Below are 21858 nucleotides of genomic sequence, written 5' to 3' on the forward strand. Positions count from 1 at the left end.
ACAAGAAAGGGGAAAGGGAGCTGTTCTAGATTACAAGAGGCTCAAGTGACATAACATCAAATACAGTTAATGTACCAGCATAAAGGAAAACAACATATATTTCTTCCTCAGGAGAAAACCGGGCAATTAAACTTTCTCTTCTTTTTTTCTCTCTCTTTCTGCTAATTTTCTGGATTAAGCCATTACCTCATCCCCTGTCCTCCCTGAATCACATCCTCCATAAGATAACTTAGTTTTTATATGAGGAGGGGGAAAAAAAGTGATGGGATACTAAAAGTTCAAAAAAGAAAAAAAATTTCAAGATCTTATAAAGGTCTTAATTCCTTCCCATATTACAATGTTTTGTCTCTATCAATGCAGTTCCTTCCATTTGCCTTATGACTCACGTTTCATAATCAGCAATTAAAGTGAAGGAAATGTGGGAAACATTTGTGGCTTCTGCTTTAAGGCCTGATCAATGGTTGCATCTGTTTCTTGTGGATTCTTGGCATCCACATCCATTCTTGTGGATCTTGGGATGAACAGTTCGGGTACAGAGCACTGTCAGTTCTAGATGCATGCACGCCCATAAAGAATAAAAAAAGGCAGTCCAATCAAAGTAAGGTTGAGGCTCTGTATTTGTCAAATTCAGTACTCAGTACAGGTCAGCACAATTTCCTTGTAGTATCTGCATTCTGGCCCTCCCAAACCCTGCATCCATTGCTTCCTTTCTATGTTTCCCTTTCCTCCTTCCTCTCTTCCTTTCCTTTCCTCTTTCTCATATTTCAAGGTTCTCTAGTCTCTATAAAGTAGTTTCTTAGAATAGGTGGATGGTTTGCTTTGGTTGAGGGTTTTTTGTTTTGCTTTGTTTTTTGTTGTGTGTGTGTGTCTTCGTTTTTGTCACGTTTGGAAGAACAAAATTCAAGAAATCAACGGGGGAGGGGGCGGCCAAGCTCGACTAACAGTATAGAATTAATTCAGGCTGACTATCCAAAAGAGAATACCGACTATCTAAATACTGACTATCCCAGGGAGAGGAAAGCCTTGAGGAAAGGGCCACTCCACAGGAGATTCCGGCACTTGTAGTCCACAAGATTCACAAGGTCAGACGCATTATGCTCCGGAAGGACGCCCTGAATGCATGGTTGGCTGGAGAAAATACAGAAGTACATAAAAGAGTTCTGTACATTTGGCAGCATGCCCGGGCTGCGGAATTCGCTCCGGACCCGCACGCTGTTAAATACAATCCAGGCTCTCGGTGCAACAGCCGACACGTCCGGCCTAGGAAGGCGGCGGGGTTCCCTGGGAATTCTGGGAAGTGTAGTCCGGGAGCACAGTGCAGCAGGATAACTTCCGCCGCAGGAGGCGGAGGCTGCGTTCCTGCTCCCGGCGGGAATTCTGGGAAGCGTAGTCCAGGAGGTCTCTGTAGGCAGAGTCGCTTCCGCTCCAGGTACGCGAGGCCGCGGCCTTCATTCCTCTGCGAAAGGTGAGCCCTCCGTCCCTGGGCGCCGTTTCCGCGGCCGCACTGACCTGGCCTCACTTTGCCGTGGGCCCGTGGTCATCAGGCCCTCGACCCTGGGGAAGAGATTCCGCCTGCGGCGAAGGGCGGGGTTTGTGTTCCCTCTGAATGAGCTCTGTGGACTGCGGGGTGGTGGGTGCATCCCCGGCTCAGGGCCTGGACCGGGCTCCCACGTCGCTGGGAGTGAGGGTCTCCTGGGTCCTGCCCTTCCCCGGCCCTTTCCCCGACCACCAGCCAGTGCTGCCGCTTCCCAGCTGTATAATAGTCGGAGAGAATCTTCGTGTCTCTGCCTCTTTCATCTTCTTTAAGTTGATACTAGTGTCCACCTGATAGAGTTATTTTGAGAGTTAAACGAGGATGTAGAAGCGAAAGACTTACAGTCTGGCTTGGGGTGAAAAAAAAATAGGTCTCTTGATAGCAGTACTTTTTAATTTCTGGAGAAGCGCTCAGTTCCCTGAAAGCATCTGTGAACCTGGGATGGGGTCAGAGCTCGTGCTGCTAAATTTAAGTTTTTGTAGAGGGTCATTCCTGGGTGTTGTCTGGGGTGTCCACTGTAATTTATGCGGGAGTTCTAATGAGGTGGTGATTTCTCTCAGCCTCCTTTCCTTCCCCAGCCTGGACTTCTTGAAAAAGGCCGCTGGGAGGAGGGAACGGCACTTTGGCTCTTGGAGGCAGAGCCTCACCTGAGTGGGATTTAGCGTCTCTCTTCCTCTTATATTACCTCCTCTCAGGGGAGAAGATATTTCCTTAACTCATCTGCAAATTCTACGGTGGAGATGCCCTGACTTTTGTTGCATAAGTAAATACAGGAAGGGATGGGGGAGTACTTGGGCATGGATAATAACGATTATATTTACTTTTTAAAGCTTTTGTTTAAATTCTAGTTAGTTAACATAGAGCATAATATTAGTTTCAGGTGTCCAGTGTGGTTGGTGAGTCAACCCTTCTATAGTATCACCCAGTGCTCATCACAACAAGTGCACTTCTTTGTCCCCATCTCCTGTTTCACCCATCCCTCCACCAACCTCCATTCTGGTAACCGTCAGTTTGTTCTATACAGTTGAGAGTCTGTTTTTTGGTTTGCCTCTCTCTTTTTTCCTTTGCTCTTTTGTTTCTTTAATTCCACGTACGAGTGAGATCATATGGTATTTATCATTCTCTGACTGACTTATTGCACTTAGCATAATATTCTCTGGCTGCATCCACATCATTGCAAATGGCAATATTTCATTCTTTTTCATGGCTAAGTAATATTCCATTGTGTATTTGCACCATATCTTCCTTATCCATCTATCAGTCGATGGACACTTGGACTGTTTCCATAATATGGCTGTTGTAGACAATCCTGCCATAAACATCGGGGTGCCTTTTCCCCTTTGAATCACTATTTTTTATCCTTTGTGTAAATACCCAGTAGTGCAATTGCTAGATATGGGGTAGTTCTGTTTTTAACTTTTTGAGGAATCTCCATATATTTTCCACATTGGCTGCACCAGTCTGCATTCCCACCAACAGCGTAAGAGGGTTCCCCTTTCTCCACTTCCTCACCAACAATTGTTGTTTCTTGTGTTGTTGATTTTAGCCATTCTGACAGATGTGAGGTGGTATCTCATTGTAGTTTTGGTTTGTGTTTCCCTGATAATAAGTGATGTTGACCGTCTTTCCATGTGTCTGTTGGCCATCTGGATTTCTTATTTGGAGACAGGTCTGTTCATGTCTTCTGCCCATTTTTTAATTGTATTATTTGTTTTTTGGATGTTGATTTTGTGTAAGTTCTTTATGTATTTGGATACTAACCTGTTATCAGGTACATAATTTGCAAATATCTTCTCCCATTTCGTAGGTTGCCTTTTAGTTTTGTTGATTGTATCCTTCACTGTGCAGAAGCTTTTTATTTTGTTGTAATCCCAATAGTTTATTTTTGCTTTTGTTTCCCTTGCCTCAGGAGACATATCTAGAAAGAAGTTGCTATGGATGATGTCAAAGACATTACTACCTGTGTTCTCCTCTAGAATTTTGATGGTTTCCTGTCTCACATTTAGGTCTTTCATCCATTTTGGATTTATTTTTGTGTATGGTGTAAGAAAGTGGTCCAGTTTCATTCTTTTGCACGGTGCTGTCCAGTTTTTCCAACACCATTTGTTGAAAAAAACTTTTCCCCATTGGATATTCTTTCCTACTCTGTCATAGATTAACTGACCATATAATTGTGGCTTCATTTCTGGGTTTTTTATTCTGTTTTATTGACCTGTGTGTCTATTTTTGTGCCAGTACCATACAGTTTTGATGTCTACAGCTTTGTAATGTAACTTGAAGTCTGGAATTGTGATGCCTCCAGCTTTGCTTTCTTTTTCAAGGTTGCTTTGGTTCCATACAAATTTTAGGATCGTTTGTTCTAGCTCTATGAAAAATATTGTTGGTATTTTGATAGGGATTGCATTAAATGTGTAGGTTGCTTTGGGTAGTATAGACATTTTAACAATATTTGTTCTTCCAGTCCATGAGCATGGAATGTCTTTCCACTTCGTTGTTTCCTCTTCGATTTCTTTTGTCAGTTTTTTTCTAGTTTTTAGAGTACAGGTCTTTCACTTCTTTGGTTAGGCTTTTCCCTAGGTATCTTATAGTTTTTGGTGCAGTTGTAAATGGGATTGATTGCTTAATTTCTCTTTCTGCTGTTTCATTATTGGTGTATAGAACACAACAGATTTCCATACATTGATTTTGTATCCTGTGACATTACTGAATTCATATGTCTCTTGTAGAAATTTTTCGGTGGAGTCCTTTGGGTTTTCTAGAGAGTATCATGTCGTCTGGGAATAGTGAAAGTTTGACTTCTTCCTTACAAATTTGGATCCATTTTATTTCTTTTTGTTGTTGGATTGCGGAGGCTAGGACTTCCAGTACCATGTTAAATAACAGTGGTGTGAGTGAACATCCCTGTCTTGTTCCTGATTATATAGGAAAAGCCCTCAGGTTTTCTCCATTGAGGATGATATTAGCTGTGGGTTTTGTATATGACCTTTATTATGTTGAAATATGTTCCCTCTATCCCTACTTTGTGGAAGGTTGTTATTATTTTTTTTAATCTTTTTTTTTTTTATCATGAATGGATGTTGTACATTGTCAAATGCTTTTTCTGCATCCACTAAGATATCATATGGTTCTTTTCTTTTATTGAGGTGGTGTTTCACATTGGTTAATTTGCAAATATTATACCACCCTTGCAGCCCAGGAATAAATCCCACTTGATCGTGGTGAATGTTTCTTTTAAGCTACTGTTGGATTTGATTTGCTAATATTTTATTGAGAATTTTTGCATCCCATGTTCATCAGGGATACTGGCCTGTAATTCTCCTTTTTAATGGATTCATTGTCTGGTTTTGGAATCAAAGTAATGCTGGCTTTGTAGAATGAGTTTGGAAGTTTTCCTTCCTTTTCTATTTTTTGAGAAGAATAGTATTAACTCTTTAAATGTTTGGTAGAGGGGCGCCTGGGTGGCACAGCAGTTAAGTGTCTGCCTTCGGCTCAGGCATGATCCCGGCATTGTGGGATCGAGCCCCACATCAGGGTCCTCTGCTATGAGCCTGCATCTTCCTCTCCCACTCCCCCTGCTTGTGTTCCCTCTCTCTCTGCCTGTCTCTGTCTCTGTCAAATAAATAAATAAAATCTTAAATAAATAAATAAATAAATGTTTGGTAGAATTCCCCTGTGAAGCCATCTGGCCCTGAACTTTTGTTTGTTGGGAGACTTTTGGTTACTGATTCAATTTCTTTGCTGGTTATTGGTCTGTTCAAGTTTTCGATTTTTTCCTGTTTCAGTTTTGGTAGTTAATATGTTTCTAGGAACTCATCCATTTCTTCCAGACTGTCCAATTTGTTGGCATATACTTTTTCATAATGTTCTCTTATAATTATTTGTATTTTTGTGGTGTTGGTTGTTATTTCTCCTCTCTCATTTGTTTATTTATTTGGTTCCCTTCTCTTTTCTTTTTGATAAGTCTGCCTGGAGGTTTATCCATTTTATTAATTTTTTCAAAGAAGCACCTGTTGGTTTCATTGATCTGTTCTGTCGTTTTTTAGTTTCTGTATCATTTATTTCTGCTTTAATCTTTATTATTTCCTTCTTTCTGCTGGCTTTAGGCTTTGTTTGGTTGTTTATTTGACATTTTTCTTGCTCCTTAAGGTAGGCCTGTATTGTTATATATGTCCCCCTTATGACTGCTATTGATGCATCCTGAAGGTTTTGGACCATCATGTTTTCATTTTTATTTGTTTCCATGTATTTTTTAATTTCTATATTTTCTGGTTGACCCATTCATTGTTTAGTAGCATGGTACTTAACCTCCATGTATTTGTGGTCTCTCAAGATTTTTTCTTATGGTTGACTTTAAGTTTCATAGCGTTGTGGTCAGAAAATATGCGTGGTATGATCTCAGTTTTTTTATTTGTTGATGGCTGATTTGTGACCTAATATATGATCTATTCTGGAGAATATTCCATGTGTACTTGTAAGGAATGTGTATTCTGCTGTTTTAGGATGGAATGTTCTGAATATATCTGTTAAGTTCATCTGGTCCAGTGTGTCATTCAAGCCATTGTTTCCTTGTTGATTTTCTGCTTAGATGAGCTGTCCATTGATATAAGTGGGGTGTTAAAGTCCCCTACTATTATTTTATTATTATCAGTTAGTTCCTTTATGTTTGTTATTAATTGTTTTATATATTTGAGTCATAATTGGGGTCAGACATATTTACAATTGTTGTATCTTCTTGTTGGATTGTCCTCTTTATTATATATGCCCTTCTTTGTCTCTTGTTGCAGTCTTTGTTTTAAAGTCTAGTTTGTCTGTTATAAGTATTACTACTCCAGTTTTCTCTTGACATCTATTTGCATGGTAAATTTTTCTCCATCCCCTCACTTTTTTTTAAAAAATATTTTATTTATTTATTTGTCAGAGAGAGAGAGCGCGCACATGCAGGGGGAGCGGCAGGCAGAGGGAGAAGCAGGCTGCCCACTGAACAAGGAGCCTGATGCAGGACTCAATCCCAGGACTCTGGGATCATGAACTGAGCCAAAGGCAGACACTTAACTGACTGAGCCACCCAGGAAGCCCTTCATCCCCTCACTTTCAATCTACAGGTGTCATTAGGTCAAAAACGGGTCTCTTGTAACAGGCAGCATATAGATGGGTCTTTTTTTTTAATCCATTCTGACACCCTAAGTTTTTTGATTGGAGCATTTAGTCCATTTACATTCAAACTAATTATTGATAGATACATATTTATTGCCATTTTATTACTTGTTTTGTGGTTGTTTCTGGAGATTGTTTCTGATCCATTCTTGTCTTTCTCTCTTTCATGGTTTGCTGATTTTCCTTAGTGATATATTTGGATTTCTTTCTCTTTATTTTTTGCTTGTTTATTAGTGGTTTGTGATATATGGTTACCATTAAGTTTGTATATGACCTCTTCTGCATATACCAGTCTGTATTAACTAGATAGTTGTTTAAATTTGAACACATTCTTTTCTCCTCTCCTCCCCATGTTTTAGGTGTATGTTACTATATTTTTATATCCTTTTTGTGTATGTGTGAGTTCCTTGACTGATTTTTTATAGAAATATTCATTTTTACTGCTTTTGTTTTTCCTACATTTATATTTCACTTTTGGTCTCTCCTTTCCATTCAAAGAGTCCTCTTTGATATTTCTTGCAGGGCTTGGCACTTCAGGGAGTGTCTCCAGTGTGTGCTGCATGCACTCTGCTGTTGCATTCTTATCCTTCAGGCCAGTTGTCTGCAGATGCTCTCCTTGCCTGCTGTGGGCAATGATTGGTCCGTGGCCTGAATGTGGCAAGTTTTATCTGGGTGTGCTCTGATCTGCTTGTGAAATGAGACTTTTCATCACCTCCACCAGAACTGAGAGCCTGTAAAACTCTCTGGTCGGAAGATGTGGTGTGGGCAGGTTTTGTGTTGGTCTTCTGGGGGAGAGGCCTGCCATGCTGGGACTGAGGTAAGCATGAATGAGAAAGGCAGTTCTATTGGAGCACAGTGGGGTGGGGCTTGGTGTAAGCAAATTAGGGAGTCAGTGTCTGCATTGCACTGTTTCCCGCAGGTGGCTCTGTGTTTATGCTGAGAGGTGAGGGAGGTAAATGGCACCAGCCAGCTCCTTTGTTCCCAGAGAAGTGTCTCCATGAATGCTGCCTCTCAGGGACACGCTCTGAAAAAACAAATTATCTCCCTACTGTGTGCCAAATTATCTCCCTACTGTGTGCCGTAGGTGCTCTTCAGATCACTGTTTCCACACTGTATGCCCCCGGGGCTGTTTACCTGCCTTTTCTTCAAGAGCAGCACAGTGCTGCTGGGCTTTATCCCAGCCAAGCCTGCTGACTTTTCAAACTCCAGGCTTTCAAAGTAGAGGGTGCACAGGTCTAGGGAAGTCTTCTAAAGTATTTGTTCCAACCTTATAGGTCACCCCAAGTATTATCTTTTGTCATCCAGAAATCCAAGGTACTCATATATTATTATAATCTGGAATTACAGCTTTTGAGGTTGTACTTTTATCTTAAGGGCAGTAGTTTGCCCTAAAATTCTTATGTAAGGATCACTGGATAAGTGTCTTAGACATGGAATTTATGAATGGCCCTTTATCATTTCTTTAACCCTTTTCTTGGCATCCCAGGCTTGCCTCCAGTTTAGGTCCTTTAGTTTGCTTCTGCAAGCAGAGAGAACACCTACCTGAGGGGGCTCATTTCCCTCACGTACAGTTCAAGGAAAGATCAGGAATTTTTTGTAAAACTATGGAAGTTTACTATGTAAATGCTTGATGGAATATTTCCCTGCTAGTGTAACTTTTGGAAGCTGCTTTCTCCATTTATTTAAAACTACCTGTGCAATTAAAAAGTGCAATGCAAACAAAACAAACAAACCAACCCACCAAAATACTCCAGGCTTTAAGCTCTGCTGATTGTAAGAACTCATAAAATTCAGCCCCTCTCACTTTCCAAGCCAGTGGCAATGGGAAAATGTTCTTCTTGTGCATTTCTCTGTGTGCTCCTGTCTCTCACCCTACTCTGCAACCATGGCTCCCTTCCCTCCACAGCAGCCAGGATCTGTTTCTCCCCTAAACCACATCTCCACATTTCCTACTTTCTTCAATGTAGCCTCTTCTCTTTGTTTAGTTGTAGAGTTTGTTCTGTCAGTTTTCAGGTCAATTTCTGGGTATTTAGGATGATTTGAATGATTTGATAGTTACCTAGTTGCATTTGTGGGATGAGGCAAGCCTCGGGTACTTCTACTCTGTTTCCATCTTCCTGTCTCTTAGTGATTATATTTAAACATTTAGTACTAAATATTATTCTAGGGGTTTTATATGAATTAACCTATTCAATCCTAACAAGAGCCCTCTGGGGTCCCATGGATACTGTTATTCCCATGTTGTAGATGAGAAAAGGGAGGCACAGAGTGCATAAGTTGTTTATCCTAGGTTCACACAGCTAGTAAGAGGCTAAGCCGGGATTTAAATTTAGGTTTCAGTCTATTGTCTTTTTTTTTTTTTAAAGATTTTATTTATTTATTTGACAGAGACAGCCAGCAAGAGAGGGAACACAAGCAGGGGGAGTGGGAGAGGAAGAAGCAGGCTCATAGCAGAGGAGCCTGATGTGGGGCTCAATCCCATAACGCCAGGATCACGCCCTGAGCCGAAGACAGACGCTTAACTGCTGTGCCACCCAGGCGCCCCCAGTCTATTGTCTTAATTCTTACCGTGTTTAGTATCAGGTTGAGAAGTCATGTTTTAGATTTTTGTAGAAAGCCATGAAAGCTATGTCAATGAGATATTTTCAGTTTTTGTTAAGATATTTTCAGTTATCTGCAATTTAATTGTATTTTATTTGAAATAATATTTATAGTTCAAAGTGAAATAAGTCTGAGAAAGACAGATACCATATGATTTCACCTATATGGAGAATCTAAAAAACAAAAGGAAACAACAATAATAACAAAACAGAAAGAGACTCATAAATACAGAGAACAAACTGGTGGTCGCCAGAGGGGAGGGGGGTGGAAGCAATGGGTGAAATAGGTGAAGGGAATTAAGGTACAAACTTCCTGTTATAAATAAGTCACAGGGATGAAAAGTACAGAACAGAGTCAAGAATACTGTATTAATTTTGTGTGGTGACAGATGGTAACTATACTTAGGGGGAGCACTGCGTAATGTAGAGAATTGTCGAATCATTGTATCATACCTGAAACTAATATGTCAACTATACTTTAATTAAAATAGGCTAAATCCTAGAAAGAAGTTTGGAGTTCATATTCTGATTATAGAAATGATTATAGATTGCATGTTGTAGAGAATTTAGAAGATATACAAAGTCTAAACAGAAAATTGCCCATAACCACAGGTTGTAGAGTTAACAATATTATACATTTTTTTTTTTAGACTTTTTAATTTCTTTATTCAACAGAGATAGAGACAGCCAGCGAGAGAGGGGACACAAGCAGGGGGAGTGGGAGAGGAAGAAGCAGGCTCATAGAGGAAGAGCCTGATGTGGGGCTCGATCCCACAACGCCAGGGTCACGCCCTGAGCCGAAGGCAGACGCCCAACCGCTGTGCCACCCAGGCGCCCCAACAATATTAATGTTTTAATATTTTCCTGGTCTGTCTCTCTCTCTATATATAGTTGGATTTTTTTACTTAAGTTTTACAAAATCCCCCTTAAGTTTCTACTGTGGAAATTTATAAACATAGTCAGATGTAATAAGAGTAAAATGATGAACCCCAGTGGAACCATCGATGATCCACATTTAACACTTGTTGCCATTTGTCAGTCTTGTATTAACCACCACCCCCTGCCAATCTTTTTGTTTTAGCTTTTTAATGCAAATTTCCAACACTGAGTCAGTATGATAGTGTTTGGTTTGTTGTCATAATTGCCGAAAATTGATTATCAAACATTTTTTTTTATATCTAAAACCAAGAAAGGGAGATGTTAGCAGCTACCCTAAGGTTTTTATTCTTTGCAGCTTGGAGAATGTTACTTACTTGAGAAGGCTACAGGACACAAATGTATTGTATTTTGGAAAGGGATGGTGATGAATTTTGTTTTCCCATGTAGAATTTGACTTACCTATGGCTTCTTCTTCTTTGTATGTTATTCCTCTCTTCCCATACGCTTGGAGTTCTTGTATTTCTGGGACCATGTCGTACTTTTCTCTGTGTGTCCAGTACTCAGTATAAGATTGGCAAGGATTTGTGTTTAGAATAGCTACTCAGCAGAGAGCTGGCATCAAGCATTTGCAGTGCAGAATTCCTGAAATTGGAATTAGGTAGCAAAACAGAATAGAAATAGCCCATGGAGATATTCCTTAATCTCAGTTAATATTGGTGAGCTATCAAATCGACCAACTGTTTCAGAGTATTGAAAAGTTGATGAGCAATTATTTTGATGATTTAAAACACATTTCCTAAGAATCACTATGTTGTACACCTGAAACTCAGTAACATTGTGTGTCAACTGTACTTCAATTAAAAAAAAAAAACAACCCCACATTTCCTAAGAAATACATTGGTAGAAATGATGATAGGAAATATTTATAGACTGTTATGACTGGAGGCTGTGTTTCCAATAGTTTATGTATACTAACTTATTTCTCATAACAAGCCTATTACCCTTATTTTACAGATGAGGAAATGGATTTTTAAAAAACAATGGTTGTATAGTAAAATTTACTACTTCTTTCTTTTTGGGGTACAGTTTTATTAATTTTAATGTAGGTATGGACCTGTATAATCACCACCATCATCAGATGTGGAGAAATCCCATCAGCCCCCAAAACTTTCCTCCTGTATTCCCTTTATAATCACTCTTCACCCATCTGTAACTATCAGCAACCACTATAACCCTATATAAGTTTGTGTTTTTGAGAACATCATATAAATGAACTCATACCATAGGTAAACTTTTTTTTCCCCATATGTAAACTTTTGAGGCTGGATTCTTTCGCTCAGCATAATGCCTTTGACATTGTATGCATCAATACTTCATCTGTTTTATTGCTGGTTAATACTACATTTATGGATATACCATAGTTTATCCATTCATCCATTAAAGGATATTTGGGTTGTTTCCAGCTCTTGGCAGTTATGAATAAGCTGCTAGAAACATTTGTGTACAGGCTTTTGTGCTTACTTCTCTAGTGTATATAACCAGGAGTGGGAATGTTGGGTCCTATGGAAAGTGTATGTTTTACATTATAAGAAACTACCCAGCTGTTCTCCAGAATATCTACCATCCTACATTTTCCTAATGATGTATGACAGTTCCAGTTGCTCCACATCTCTGTCATCACTTAGCATTGTCTGTATTTTATTTTTAATTTTAGCCATTCTAATAAGTATGTGTTGCTATCTCATTGTGACTTTAATTTACATTTCCCTAAAGGCTAATGTTACTCAGCAGATACAGCATTTCTTTAGCTTATTTGCCATCCTTATATCATCTGTGCTGAAGTGTTTGTTTGTATGTTTTGCTCAGTTTTAATTTGGGTAATTGGGTTGTGTTTTCCTTGTTGATCTTTGAGAGTTATTTATATATTGTGGATAGAAGTCCTTTGTTAAATATGTGATTTGCAGATATTTCTCTTCTGCCTGTAGCTTTGTCTTTTCATGCTCTTTTTTTTTTTAAAGATTTATTTATTTATTTGAGAGAGAGAGAGAGTGCACTCAGGGTAGGGAAGAGGGAGAGAGAGAATCTCAAGCAGACTCCACATTGAGCATGGAGCCTGACATGGGGCTTGATCTCACGACCCTGAGATCATGACCTGAGCCAAAACCAAGAGTTGGGTGCCCAACCGACTGCGCCACCCAGGTACCCCTCTTTCATGCTCTTAACAGCATCTTTTGCATAAACTAATGAATCATAGAACTTTACATCAAAATCCAGGGATGTACTGTATGGTGACTAACATAATATAATAAAAAAAATTATAATAAAAAAAAAACAAAATAAAAACAGCATCTTTTGCAGAGCAAAAGTTTTTAATTTTGGTTTCTCTCAATATTTTGTATTTTGTATCTTTTAAGGAATTAAATAATTTCATCTACCATATTGAATTGATGAATGCAAAGTTTCTTGTAACATTCCCTTATTACTCTTCTAATGTCTGTTGAGTCTATAGTGATATCTCTTCTTTCATTTTTGATTTTGGTAATGTATGTCTTTTCTCTTTTGTTCTTTGACGGTCTGGCAAGAAGTTTAATTTCATTGATCTTTTCAAAGAACTCTGTGGGTTTAATTGATTTTGTCCAGGGGTTCACAATCTTTTTCTATAAAGGCCCAAATTGTAAATATTTTCAGCTTTTCCAGTCAAGCAGCAGAATCAAGAATATTATTTAGGTCTGTGTATAACAAGAGAACAAAATCTACAGAATTTTTATTAACAAAATCCAAAATATAATGATTGAGTACAATTTTTTTGTAATACAGATGCACTAATGAGAAGAATGGAAATATTTTGGGGGGATAACATTTCACTTAACTGACCCTCAAGATTAGTATTCCCCTGTCATCACAATTGACTACAAATGTTTGTCTGTTTATGCTGCTCTGTAATGAGGTTTTATACATTTTATCACTCACTGAAAATGCCCTTCTAAACAAATAAGTGCTACTACATACTGATATCAGTGCAGAAGCTTGTGATTTTAATTCTGCATTTACATGGTAGAAGAGACTTTGCAGATGCGAGTTATGGATCTTGGGATGGCAAGATTATCCAGGTGGGCACACTGTAGTCACAACAGTCCCTATAGGAGGGAAGCGGGAGATCAGTGTCAGAAGCAATGGGATGACAGAAGCAGAGACTGGAGTGATGTAACCATGAACCAAGGAATGCAGGTGCCTGTAGAGGTTGGAAAAGGCAAGGCAAGTACAAAGAAATGAGAGTGGCACATCCAGTCTCTGTTACAACTACACAACTTTGCTGCTGTAGTATGAAAGCAAATAACACTTAAACAAATGAGCATGCCTATGTTCCGGTAATACCTTATAGAATTTGTGGAATAATACCATTTGATCATTTTCACATGCCATAAAAGAATGGTCTTTTTTAAAAAGTTTTTCCAACCACAAAAAAAAAAAAAAATCAGTGTTAGTCCCTTTGTTAGGTCACAGCCTAAACAAACACAAGCACGGGGCCTGTGTAGTGGCCATATTTTGCTAAACCTCTGATTTTCTGTAGTGTTCTTATATTTTCAATGCATTGATTTATGCTTTATGTTTATTGGATTTATTGATTTCTGTCTAATTTTTATTATTTCCTCTTTTTCTATTTAAGTGTAATTTATTTGCCCTTTCCTAGTTGTTAGCTTAAATTGATTTAAGACTCCTCTTTTCTAACACATGAATACATTTATTTCTCTGTAATACCTGCTTTACCTGTATCTCTCACATTTTGATATGTTGTTTCTTCATTTTGATTCCATTCAAAGTGTGCTCTCTTGGTTGCCTTTTTGTTGCTTAGAAGTATGCTGTTTAATTTCCAAATGGAGATTTCCAAATAGCTTTTTGTTATTCATCTCTAGTTATCTCTATTATAGTTTGAGAAAATACATTATACAATTTTATAGCAGACTGGAGATGACAAAGGAAAGAATAATGAACTTGAAGATAAAGGAATATAAATATTTCAATCTGAGCCACAGAGAGGAAGAAATATTGAAAATATGAGCAGAACCTTAGAGCCTTGTGGGACAATATCGAAAGTCTAGTATTCATGTCATTGGGGTCTGAGGAGAGGAGGAGAGGAATATTTGTGTGGAAGTACTGGGTGAAAACCCCCCAAATTTGGTGAGATACATACATTTACAGATTCAAGAAGCTTGGTGAATACCAAATACAAGAAACTCAGAATCACTTCTGGATACATCATAAAGTTCTGAAAATTACAGATAAAAATTCTTGACTACAGCTAGAGAAAACAGCACATTATAGCAGAACAATGATTCAAATATCTGTGGATTTCTCAGGAGAAACCATGGAGGCCAGAAGACAGAACAACATCTTTCAAGTGCTTAAAGAAAGAAATTGCCTACTCAAAATTATATAGCCAGTGAAAATTTCCTCCAGGAATGAAGGGGGGAAATGTCACATCCGTGCTAAAATGGAGTACTAAAAGAGGTTCTTTAGGCTGAATAGAAATGATACCAAATGGAAGCTAGGAACTTAAGAAATGAAGAAAGAGCAACAGAAATAGTAAGTTTTTTGATAAATATCGGTTTTCTCCTCTTAAAAATATACATGACTGTTTAAAGTAAAAATTGTAACTTGGTTAGAGTATTTTATATAGAGTAATAGATACAACTGCTACATGATGGGGGTAGAGTTAAGGCAACTATTTGATGGTACGCCTTCTGCATTTTAGTGGAGGTGGTAAAACAATAACACTGAGTACACCGTGAAAGACTAGATATGTATATTGCAACCCTAGAGGAAAAAAATCCCAAGAGCCATAGCCATAGGTTAATAGGTAAATTAAAATGAATGGAATCCTAAAATATTTTTTTCAAATAACCCCAAAGAAGGCAGGAAATGGGTAATTGGGGAAGAAAATCAGGGAGGAAATGTTTATAGCAGCAATGTTCACAATAGCCAGACTATGGAAAGAGCCGAGATGTCCATCGACAGATGAATGGATAACGAAGATGTGGTGTATATATAATGGAATATTACTCAGCCATCAGAAAGGATGAATACTTATCATTTACCCTGATATGGTTAGAACTGGAGGGTATTCTGTTATGAACGAAATAAGTCAATCAGAGAAAGACAATGGTATGGTTTCACTCATGTGTGGAATATAAGAAACAGCACAGAGGGTCATAGGGAAAGGGAGGGAAAACTGGGAAGAAATCAGAGAGGGAGACAAACCTCTTATAGGAAACAAACAGGGTTGCTGGAGGGGAGGTGGGTGGGGGTGGGGAGATGGAGTAATTGGGTGATGGGCGTTAAGGAGGGCACGTGATGTGATGAGCACTGGGTATTATATGCAGCTGATGAGTTATTGAACTCTACATCTGAAACTAATGATGTACTATATGTTGGCTAATTGGATCTAAATTTAAAAAAAAAGAAAGGGAGGAAAAACGGGAAAATGGTAGACTTAAATCCAGCCATATTAAAAATTACATTAAATGCTATTGGTCTAAATACATTGATTAAGAGATTATAAAACTGGATAAAAAACAAGAACCAAGTATATGCTATCTAAAGAGCCCATTTTACGTATAAGGACGTATAAGGACATAGATAGGTTAAAAGTTAAAGGGATTATCCAAAAAAGGTGTACCATGGAAACACCAATCAAAAGAAAGCTGGAATGGCTGTAGTAATATCAGACAAAGTAGACTTCAGACCAAGGATTATTACCAGGGACAAAGAGGGACACTTACACCAAGGGTCAGTTTACCAAGTAGACATAATAGTCCTAAATGTGCATTCACAAGACAACATAGCTTCAAACTACATGAAGAAAACTGGACATAACTGAAAAAAGAAGTGGAGAAATCCCCAATTTCATTTGGATATTTCAGTACTCTTCTCAGTAACTGATAAAGCAAGCCGACTTGTTCAGTAAGAATACAAAAGACCTGAACATACTATTAACATTTCCAGAACACATCATGAAATAAACAACAGAATGCACATGATTTTCATGAGCTTCAGTTCTGATCATTTCTGTTGACCTGTCTTTGAGTTCACTGGTGTTTCTGCCCTGTCTCTCCCACTCAGTTGCAGGTTTCTGTGTAGTCGGGACTATGTCAAATTCTCTGTGTTTATTGCCAAGTATAGTTATTGGCAGAGAAGAGTTATTCAGTAACTATGGTTGGTATAGCTTTCCAAGAGGCATCAAGGAAGAGGGACCTTCAGCTCAGTGAGGTTGTATTCACATTTTCTGAAGATGGATGTGGGAGAAACAAACAACATAAAGATTTCCTGTCCTTTATCTCAATCAGATTGGGTAGGATGCTGAAGCCACCCACTTTTTCAGAATGTTCAAAGGATGATATACACCTATTGATAATCACTGACCCAAAATAAATATGCTTAAAAGCAAACTAGTGGGTGGCTTCTATATTTGTTTCATGATGACAACAACAAGGATGATAGTAATAACAGCTAACATTTGTTGGGTGCTTATTATGAACTATACTGACTTTCTAACGCTTGGATGCATTAACTCATTCGTTCCTCATAATAACCCTACTTTTATCTTCATTTTACAGATGAAGAAACAGAAGCATCAAGAGGTTAATTAACTTGCAAAGTTTACTCTGCTAGTAAGTGGCAGAATCTTGACTGAAGCTTGGCAGCCTGATTTTATAGCCTAGGCTCTTGGCCAAAACACTCTGCTTTCATTGGACCGGCAAAGTGGGTTTTAGGAGTTGATAAGGCTGTAGCAAAGCCTGTTAAAGGGTATCCTAGAACAGGGGACATATAAGCTGATGTAAAAAGCTAAGAGGATCTAGGATGCAGGTGGGCAAACTGCCCATACTTCTCTTTGTAAATCCTCTCTTCACATACAAAATCCTGGAGGCTTTCCTGTGAGATCAAGTGATTTACACAGCTGGAGTTTACAGAAGAGAGCAGATATGGAAGATTCCTCTATGGATGGCTTGCTAAGAATCTAGACTTTATTCTAAAGGCACCGGGCAGCCATGCACATGTTTTAACCAAGAAAGGGACATAATCAGACTAACTCTTTCCAACAAATAAAGAAACAAGAACACTCTGTGGGATGACCACTGTTTAAATATCTGTGTAACATGAATTGCTTTACGTTCTGAATTCTTTTTTTTTTAAAGATTTTTTATTTATTTATAAGACAGAGACAGAGACAGCCAGCGAGAGAGGGAACACAAGCAGGGGGAGTGGGAGAGGAAGAAGCAGGCTCACAGCAGAGGAGCCTGACGTGGGGCTCGATCCCATAATGCCAGGATCACGCCCTGAGCTGAAGGCAGTCGCTTAACCGCTCTGCCACCCAGGCGCCCCAACGTTCTGAATTCTTAAAGTCCCTTGGATGATTAGTGACTCCTGTTGCTTGATAAATCCGATCAGGCAAGTCGAAACTGGAAGCCTGTATTCATGCTGAGTGTGTGCCTGAAGAAACATCCACAACTCACAATACTGCTTTTGCCCCTTAGAGACAGCTCCAGGAGCACCTTATAATGGGGAGCAGTGGGGCGCTGGGAGTCACAAGGCCTGTGTCCCAGGCCCTGCTCTGCTCCTGGCTTATGTCTTCTCCGGTCATTCCCTATACTCATTGAGAGGCTGAATGGTCTAATGGTTGATTGCATAGGCTCAGCTTGCAAACTTCCTCTCTTAATCTCAGAATCTATGTTTGCAACCTTCTCTGCAAACTGTAGTCACCTGAGGGGAAGGGGTTTAATTTTCATGAAAACTCTTCCTCCACAGATACCAATTTATAGACCCTGGACTGGGGCTGGGCATTGGTTTTGTCGTGTTTCATTTTTTTATTAACTTGCCAACAATAACCAGTGAGCTAGCTGGTAGACTGTGACCCACCATCCTAGTAATTAAGACCATGGACTCTGGGATGATAATCCTGGCTGCTCTGCTGACTGAATGGATAATCATGAATAAATAACTTAAAATCTCAATGCTTCAGCTTTTCCAGTTACTGCAGCACATGGCAGCATGAGCTGCGACGGCTCCTGGGACGGGCTGTACGAAGCAGTGCGGCGGAAAGTCCTGCCCAGCAGCCAGCACAAGCACCGGAAGTTTTCAGACACTGTGGAGCTGCAAATCAGCTTGAAGAACTATGAACCTCAGAAGGACAAACGGTCCTTGGGCACCATCAGGCTTAAGTCTCCTCCCTGCCCCAAGTTCTTCATGTGTGACTTAGGGGACCAGCAGTACTGTGATGAGGCCAAGGCTGTGGATATCCCCCACATGAGCACAGAGGCACTGAAGACTCAACAACAATAAAAAATTAGTCAATAAGTTGTCCAAGAGGAATGATGCCTTTTCAGCTTCAGAATCTCTGATCGAGCAGATCCCATGAATTCTGGGCCTGGGCCTGAATATGGCTGGCAGGTTCCCTTGTTGCTGACCCACAATGAGATCATGGTGGCCAAAAGTGGATGAAGTGAAGTCCACAATCGAATTCCAGATGAAGAAGGTGCTGTGTCTGGCAGTGGCCGTTTTCCACGTGAAGAAGACAGATAACGGGCTTGTGTACAATGTCCACTTAGCTGTCAGTTTCCTGGTGTCATTGCTCAAGAGGAATTGGCAGAACATCTGGGCTTTATACATCAAGAGCATCATGGGCAAGCCCCAGCGCCTGTACTAAGGCACAGCTTAATAAACCTTAGTGCTACCATTAAAAAAAAAACAAAAACAAAAAACCTCAATGCTTCAATATTCTCAACAGTAAAAATTGTCTTAATCCTTTAGGTTGTTGTGAGGTTTAAATGGGGTAATTCCTCTAAAGCATGTGATTTGGCTCTTGACTTCTTACCACCTTTTCGGCTTCTTATTTGCCCCAGGTACCTTCCCTTTGAGTACTGTTCTGTTTGAGTACCCTGTTGAGCTTTGAGTGGCTAATATGGCACTGTCATCCTCCAGGGCTAACATCAGGCCTCATTTTCTTCATTGAGCCCATCTAACTCTCTCCCTTATCCAGTCTAGGTTTGGAGATCCATTCCATGTTCCCCCAAGAGACCCTGTTTACACTCTACTCCGGCATCTGTCAGTGTGTTTTAGCTCATTTCCTAATTGGTCTCCCACACTTACGCTCTGAGCAACTAGAGATCTAGGAACTATATCCCTTTGAGGAGGTGATCCATAAATATTGGGTAAGTGAAAGAAAACTCAGCACTTTGCTAATTACGAAGCCAAGTCAACACTTGTTCTTGGTAGCTGTGCATACCTTCTGTGGATTCTTCAGCTGTGGGCTGTGTGGGCAGGGACTTGGGAGGAGAGGGGTGGTCTGCTGGAGGAGAAGAAACGCTCTCTAAGGTGGTGCAAAAAGGCTCTACCTTATTCACAACCCATGACCAGCCCTTTTTTGAATTCTTTCTCTTCCACAAATGATCTTGAAGTTGCTTGGAAACAGCAAATAACAATAAATACCTGTTGAAAACAATAAATAACCTTGCCCAAGAAATTAAACTCCTGGTCCCCAAGACCTTGCAAGTATCGAGTGCTGAGCCAACGCTTTACACAGGAGAAATATAGTGGCATCACAGGCCTCTTTGATCTTTCATTATATCCATGTGGGAAGAGGGATGCCTCCTCTGGCTTCAAGAAGAATATGGGGACAGATGGTAGCTACACTTGTGGTGAAATAAAATAACGTATAAACTTGTAGAATCACTGTGTTGTACACCTGAAATAAATGTAACGTGTCAACTATACTAAAAAAAACTAAATTAAATTAAAAATAAATTAATTAAAAAAAGAATATCCATCCATCATTAAACTTTTCAGAAGGGTGGTCTCAATGTCTAATGAAGTGTTATTATTGGGGCAATAGGTTATTAAGCCATCCTTGCCACCCAGGTGTCTTCCAAGACACATTTATAAGGACAGTTTTATGATGGAGACTAGTACCTAATTTAACATTGTGATGATTACAACGTTTTTCTGCTATTCACATGTAATCCTAATAGCAATCTCATAATGTTGGTTCTGTTCTGGTCCTGATGCTTCAGATGATAGAAATGAAGCCTGGAGAGGTTAATTAATTAACCATGGTTAAATATATGTGTATACTATCTATTATATGTACTATCATATGTTATATATGTCTTACACCTTATATATTACATATGCGTGTTCTGTAGCAGTGCCAACATATTGCAAATGTACAGCAAATACACCACAATGCCAGGTTTTGAAACAGTTTTGTGCCCAGAGTCCACTTTTAACCAGTACCTCCCACTGCCTCTCCTTTTCCACATTTTCCAGGATCAGAGTGAGTTCCTTAGGAGCAGAGAGGTGTGTGAGGAGTGCTGAGTATCACTGTGCAGACTGTCCCATGCATGAGGGCATCCTGCCAGAATAACCTCATGGTAGCTGGACTCCAGCCCACACCCGGCCTGCCAAGGTGTGTGTGGCAGCATCTGCTGGGGCGGGGGACACATTTGTCTGTTTTACACAAAGCTACATTTCCCTTTCCCTCATGGCTTCTTTCTTATTGCCTTGTTTTGCCTTCTCAGGTCTCTGCCTTTCCCCAGGAAAAGGAGGAGAAGATGATCAAGTTCCAGGTGAGTTGGATTTTTATTTCTGTCACTGAACATTTTATTTCACTTCTCAGTTAGGTGGACACCTTTTTTCCCTTACTTGCCAAGAATAAAGAATTTCAGCAGATGTTAACCGTTTATCTGCCATGCTCTTTGTTTCTCTTTAAAACCTTTTTCCATATATAAAATGGAATATTACTCAGCCATCAAAAAGAACGATTTCACAACATTTGCAGCAACATGGACGGAACTGGAGGAGATAATGCTAAGCGAAATAACTCAAGCAGAGAAAGACAATTATCATATGGTTTCACTCATTNTCAAGCAGAGAAAGACAATTATCATATGGTTTCACTCATTTATGGAACATAAGAAGTAGGAAGATTGGTAGGAGAAGAAAGGGAAGAAGGAAGAGGGGGGAGTAAAAAGAAGGGGGAATGAACCATGAGAGACTATGGACTCTGGGAAACAAACTGAGGGCTTCAGAGGGGAGGGGGGTGGGGGAATGGGATAGGCTTGTGATGGGTATTAAGGAGGGCACGTATTGCATGGTGCATTGGGTGTTATACACAAGTAATGAATCATGGAACTTTACATCAAAAACTTGGGATGTACTGTATGGTGACTAACATAGCATAATAAAAAATTTTTATATTATAAATAAATAAATAAATAAATAAATAAATAAATAAATAAATAAAACCTTTTTCCTGAGGCACCTGGGTGGCTCAGTTGTTAAGCGTCTGCCTTTGGCTCAGGTCATGATCCCAGGGTCCTGGGATTGAACCCCGCATTGGGTTCCCTGCTTGGTGGGGGGCCTGCTTCTCCCTATCCCCCTCCCCCTGCTTGTGTTCCCGCTCTCGCTGTCTCTCTCTCTGTCAAATAAATACAAATTTCCTTTCAGTTTTTGTCTTATTATCATTTTATTTTTACAAATAATAGTGTAAAAGAGAATAGAAAATTTTTAAATGGGGGTGCCTGGCTGGCTCAGTCAGTGGAGCATATGACTCTGGACTTCGGGGTTGTGAGTTCGAGCCCCACATTGGTGTGAGATTACTTAAAAATAAGATCTTAAAAAAAAAATTTAAAAATGAAA

General features: G+C 39.5%; 1 protein-coding gene and 1 pseudogene across 3 annotated transcripts in view; both read left to right on the plus strand.

The window, feature by feature from the left end:
• Positions 1-1369: 1369 nt before the first annotated feature.
• The window catches only part of ZNF112 (zinc finger protein 112), a 45128-nt gene continuing 24639 nt past the window's right edge, over positions 1370-21858 (plus strand). Inside the window, exons 1-2 of one of the 3 annotated variants that reach the window (XM_011231088.3) lie at positions 1370-1465; positions 20739-20786. In XM_011231088.3, the coding sequence (XP_011229390.3) occupies positions 20772-20786 (15 nt within the window). In that variant the 5' untranslated portion in view covers positions 1370-1465; positions 20739-20771. Of the gene's footprint in view, positions 1466-19239; positions 19374-20532; positions 20627-20738; positions 20787-21858 lie in introns of those variants that run through there. The other 2 variants (XM_034672729.1, XM_034672728.1) reach the window with 2 other exon arrangements.
• Positions 18190-18902, plus strand: LOC117804590 (annotated as a pseudogene).

The sequence above is a fragment of the Ailuropoda melanoleuca genome, chromosome 12 (genome assembly GCF_002007445.2).
Source record: "Ailuropoda melanoleuca isolate Jingjing chromosome 12, ASM200744v2, whole genome shotgun sequence".
Lineage (NCBI taxonomy): Eukaryota > Metazoa > Chordata > Mammalia > Carnivora > Ursidae > Ailuropoda > Ailuropoda melanoleuca.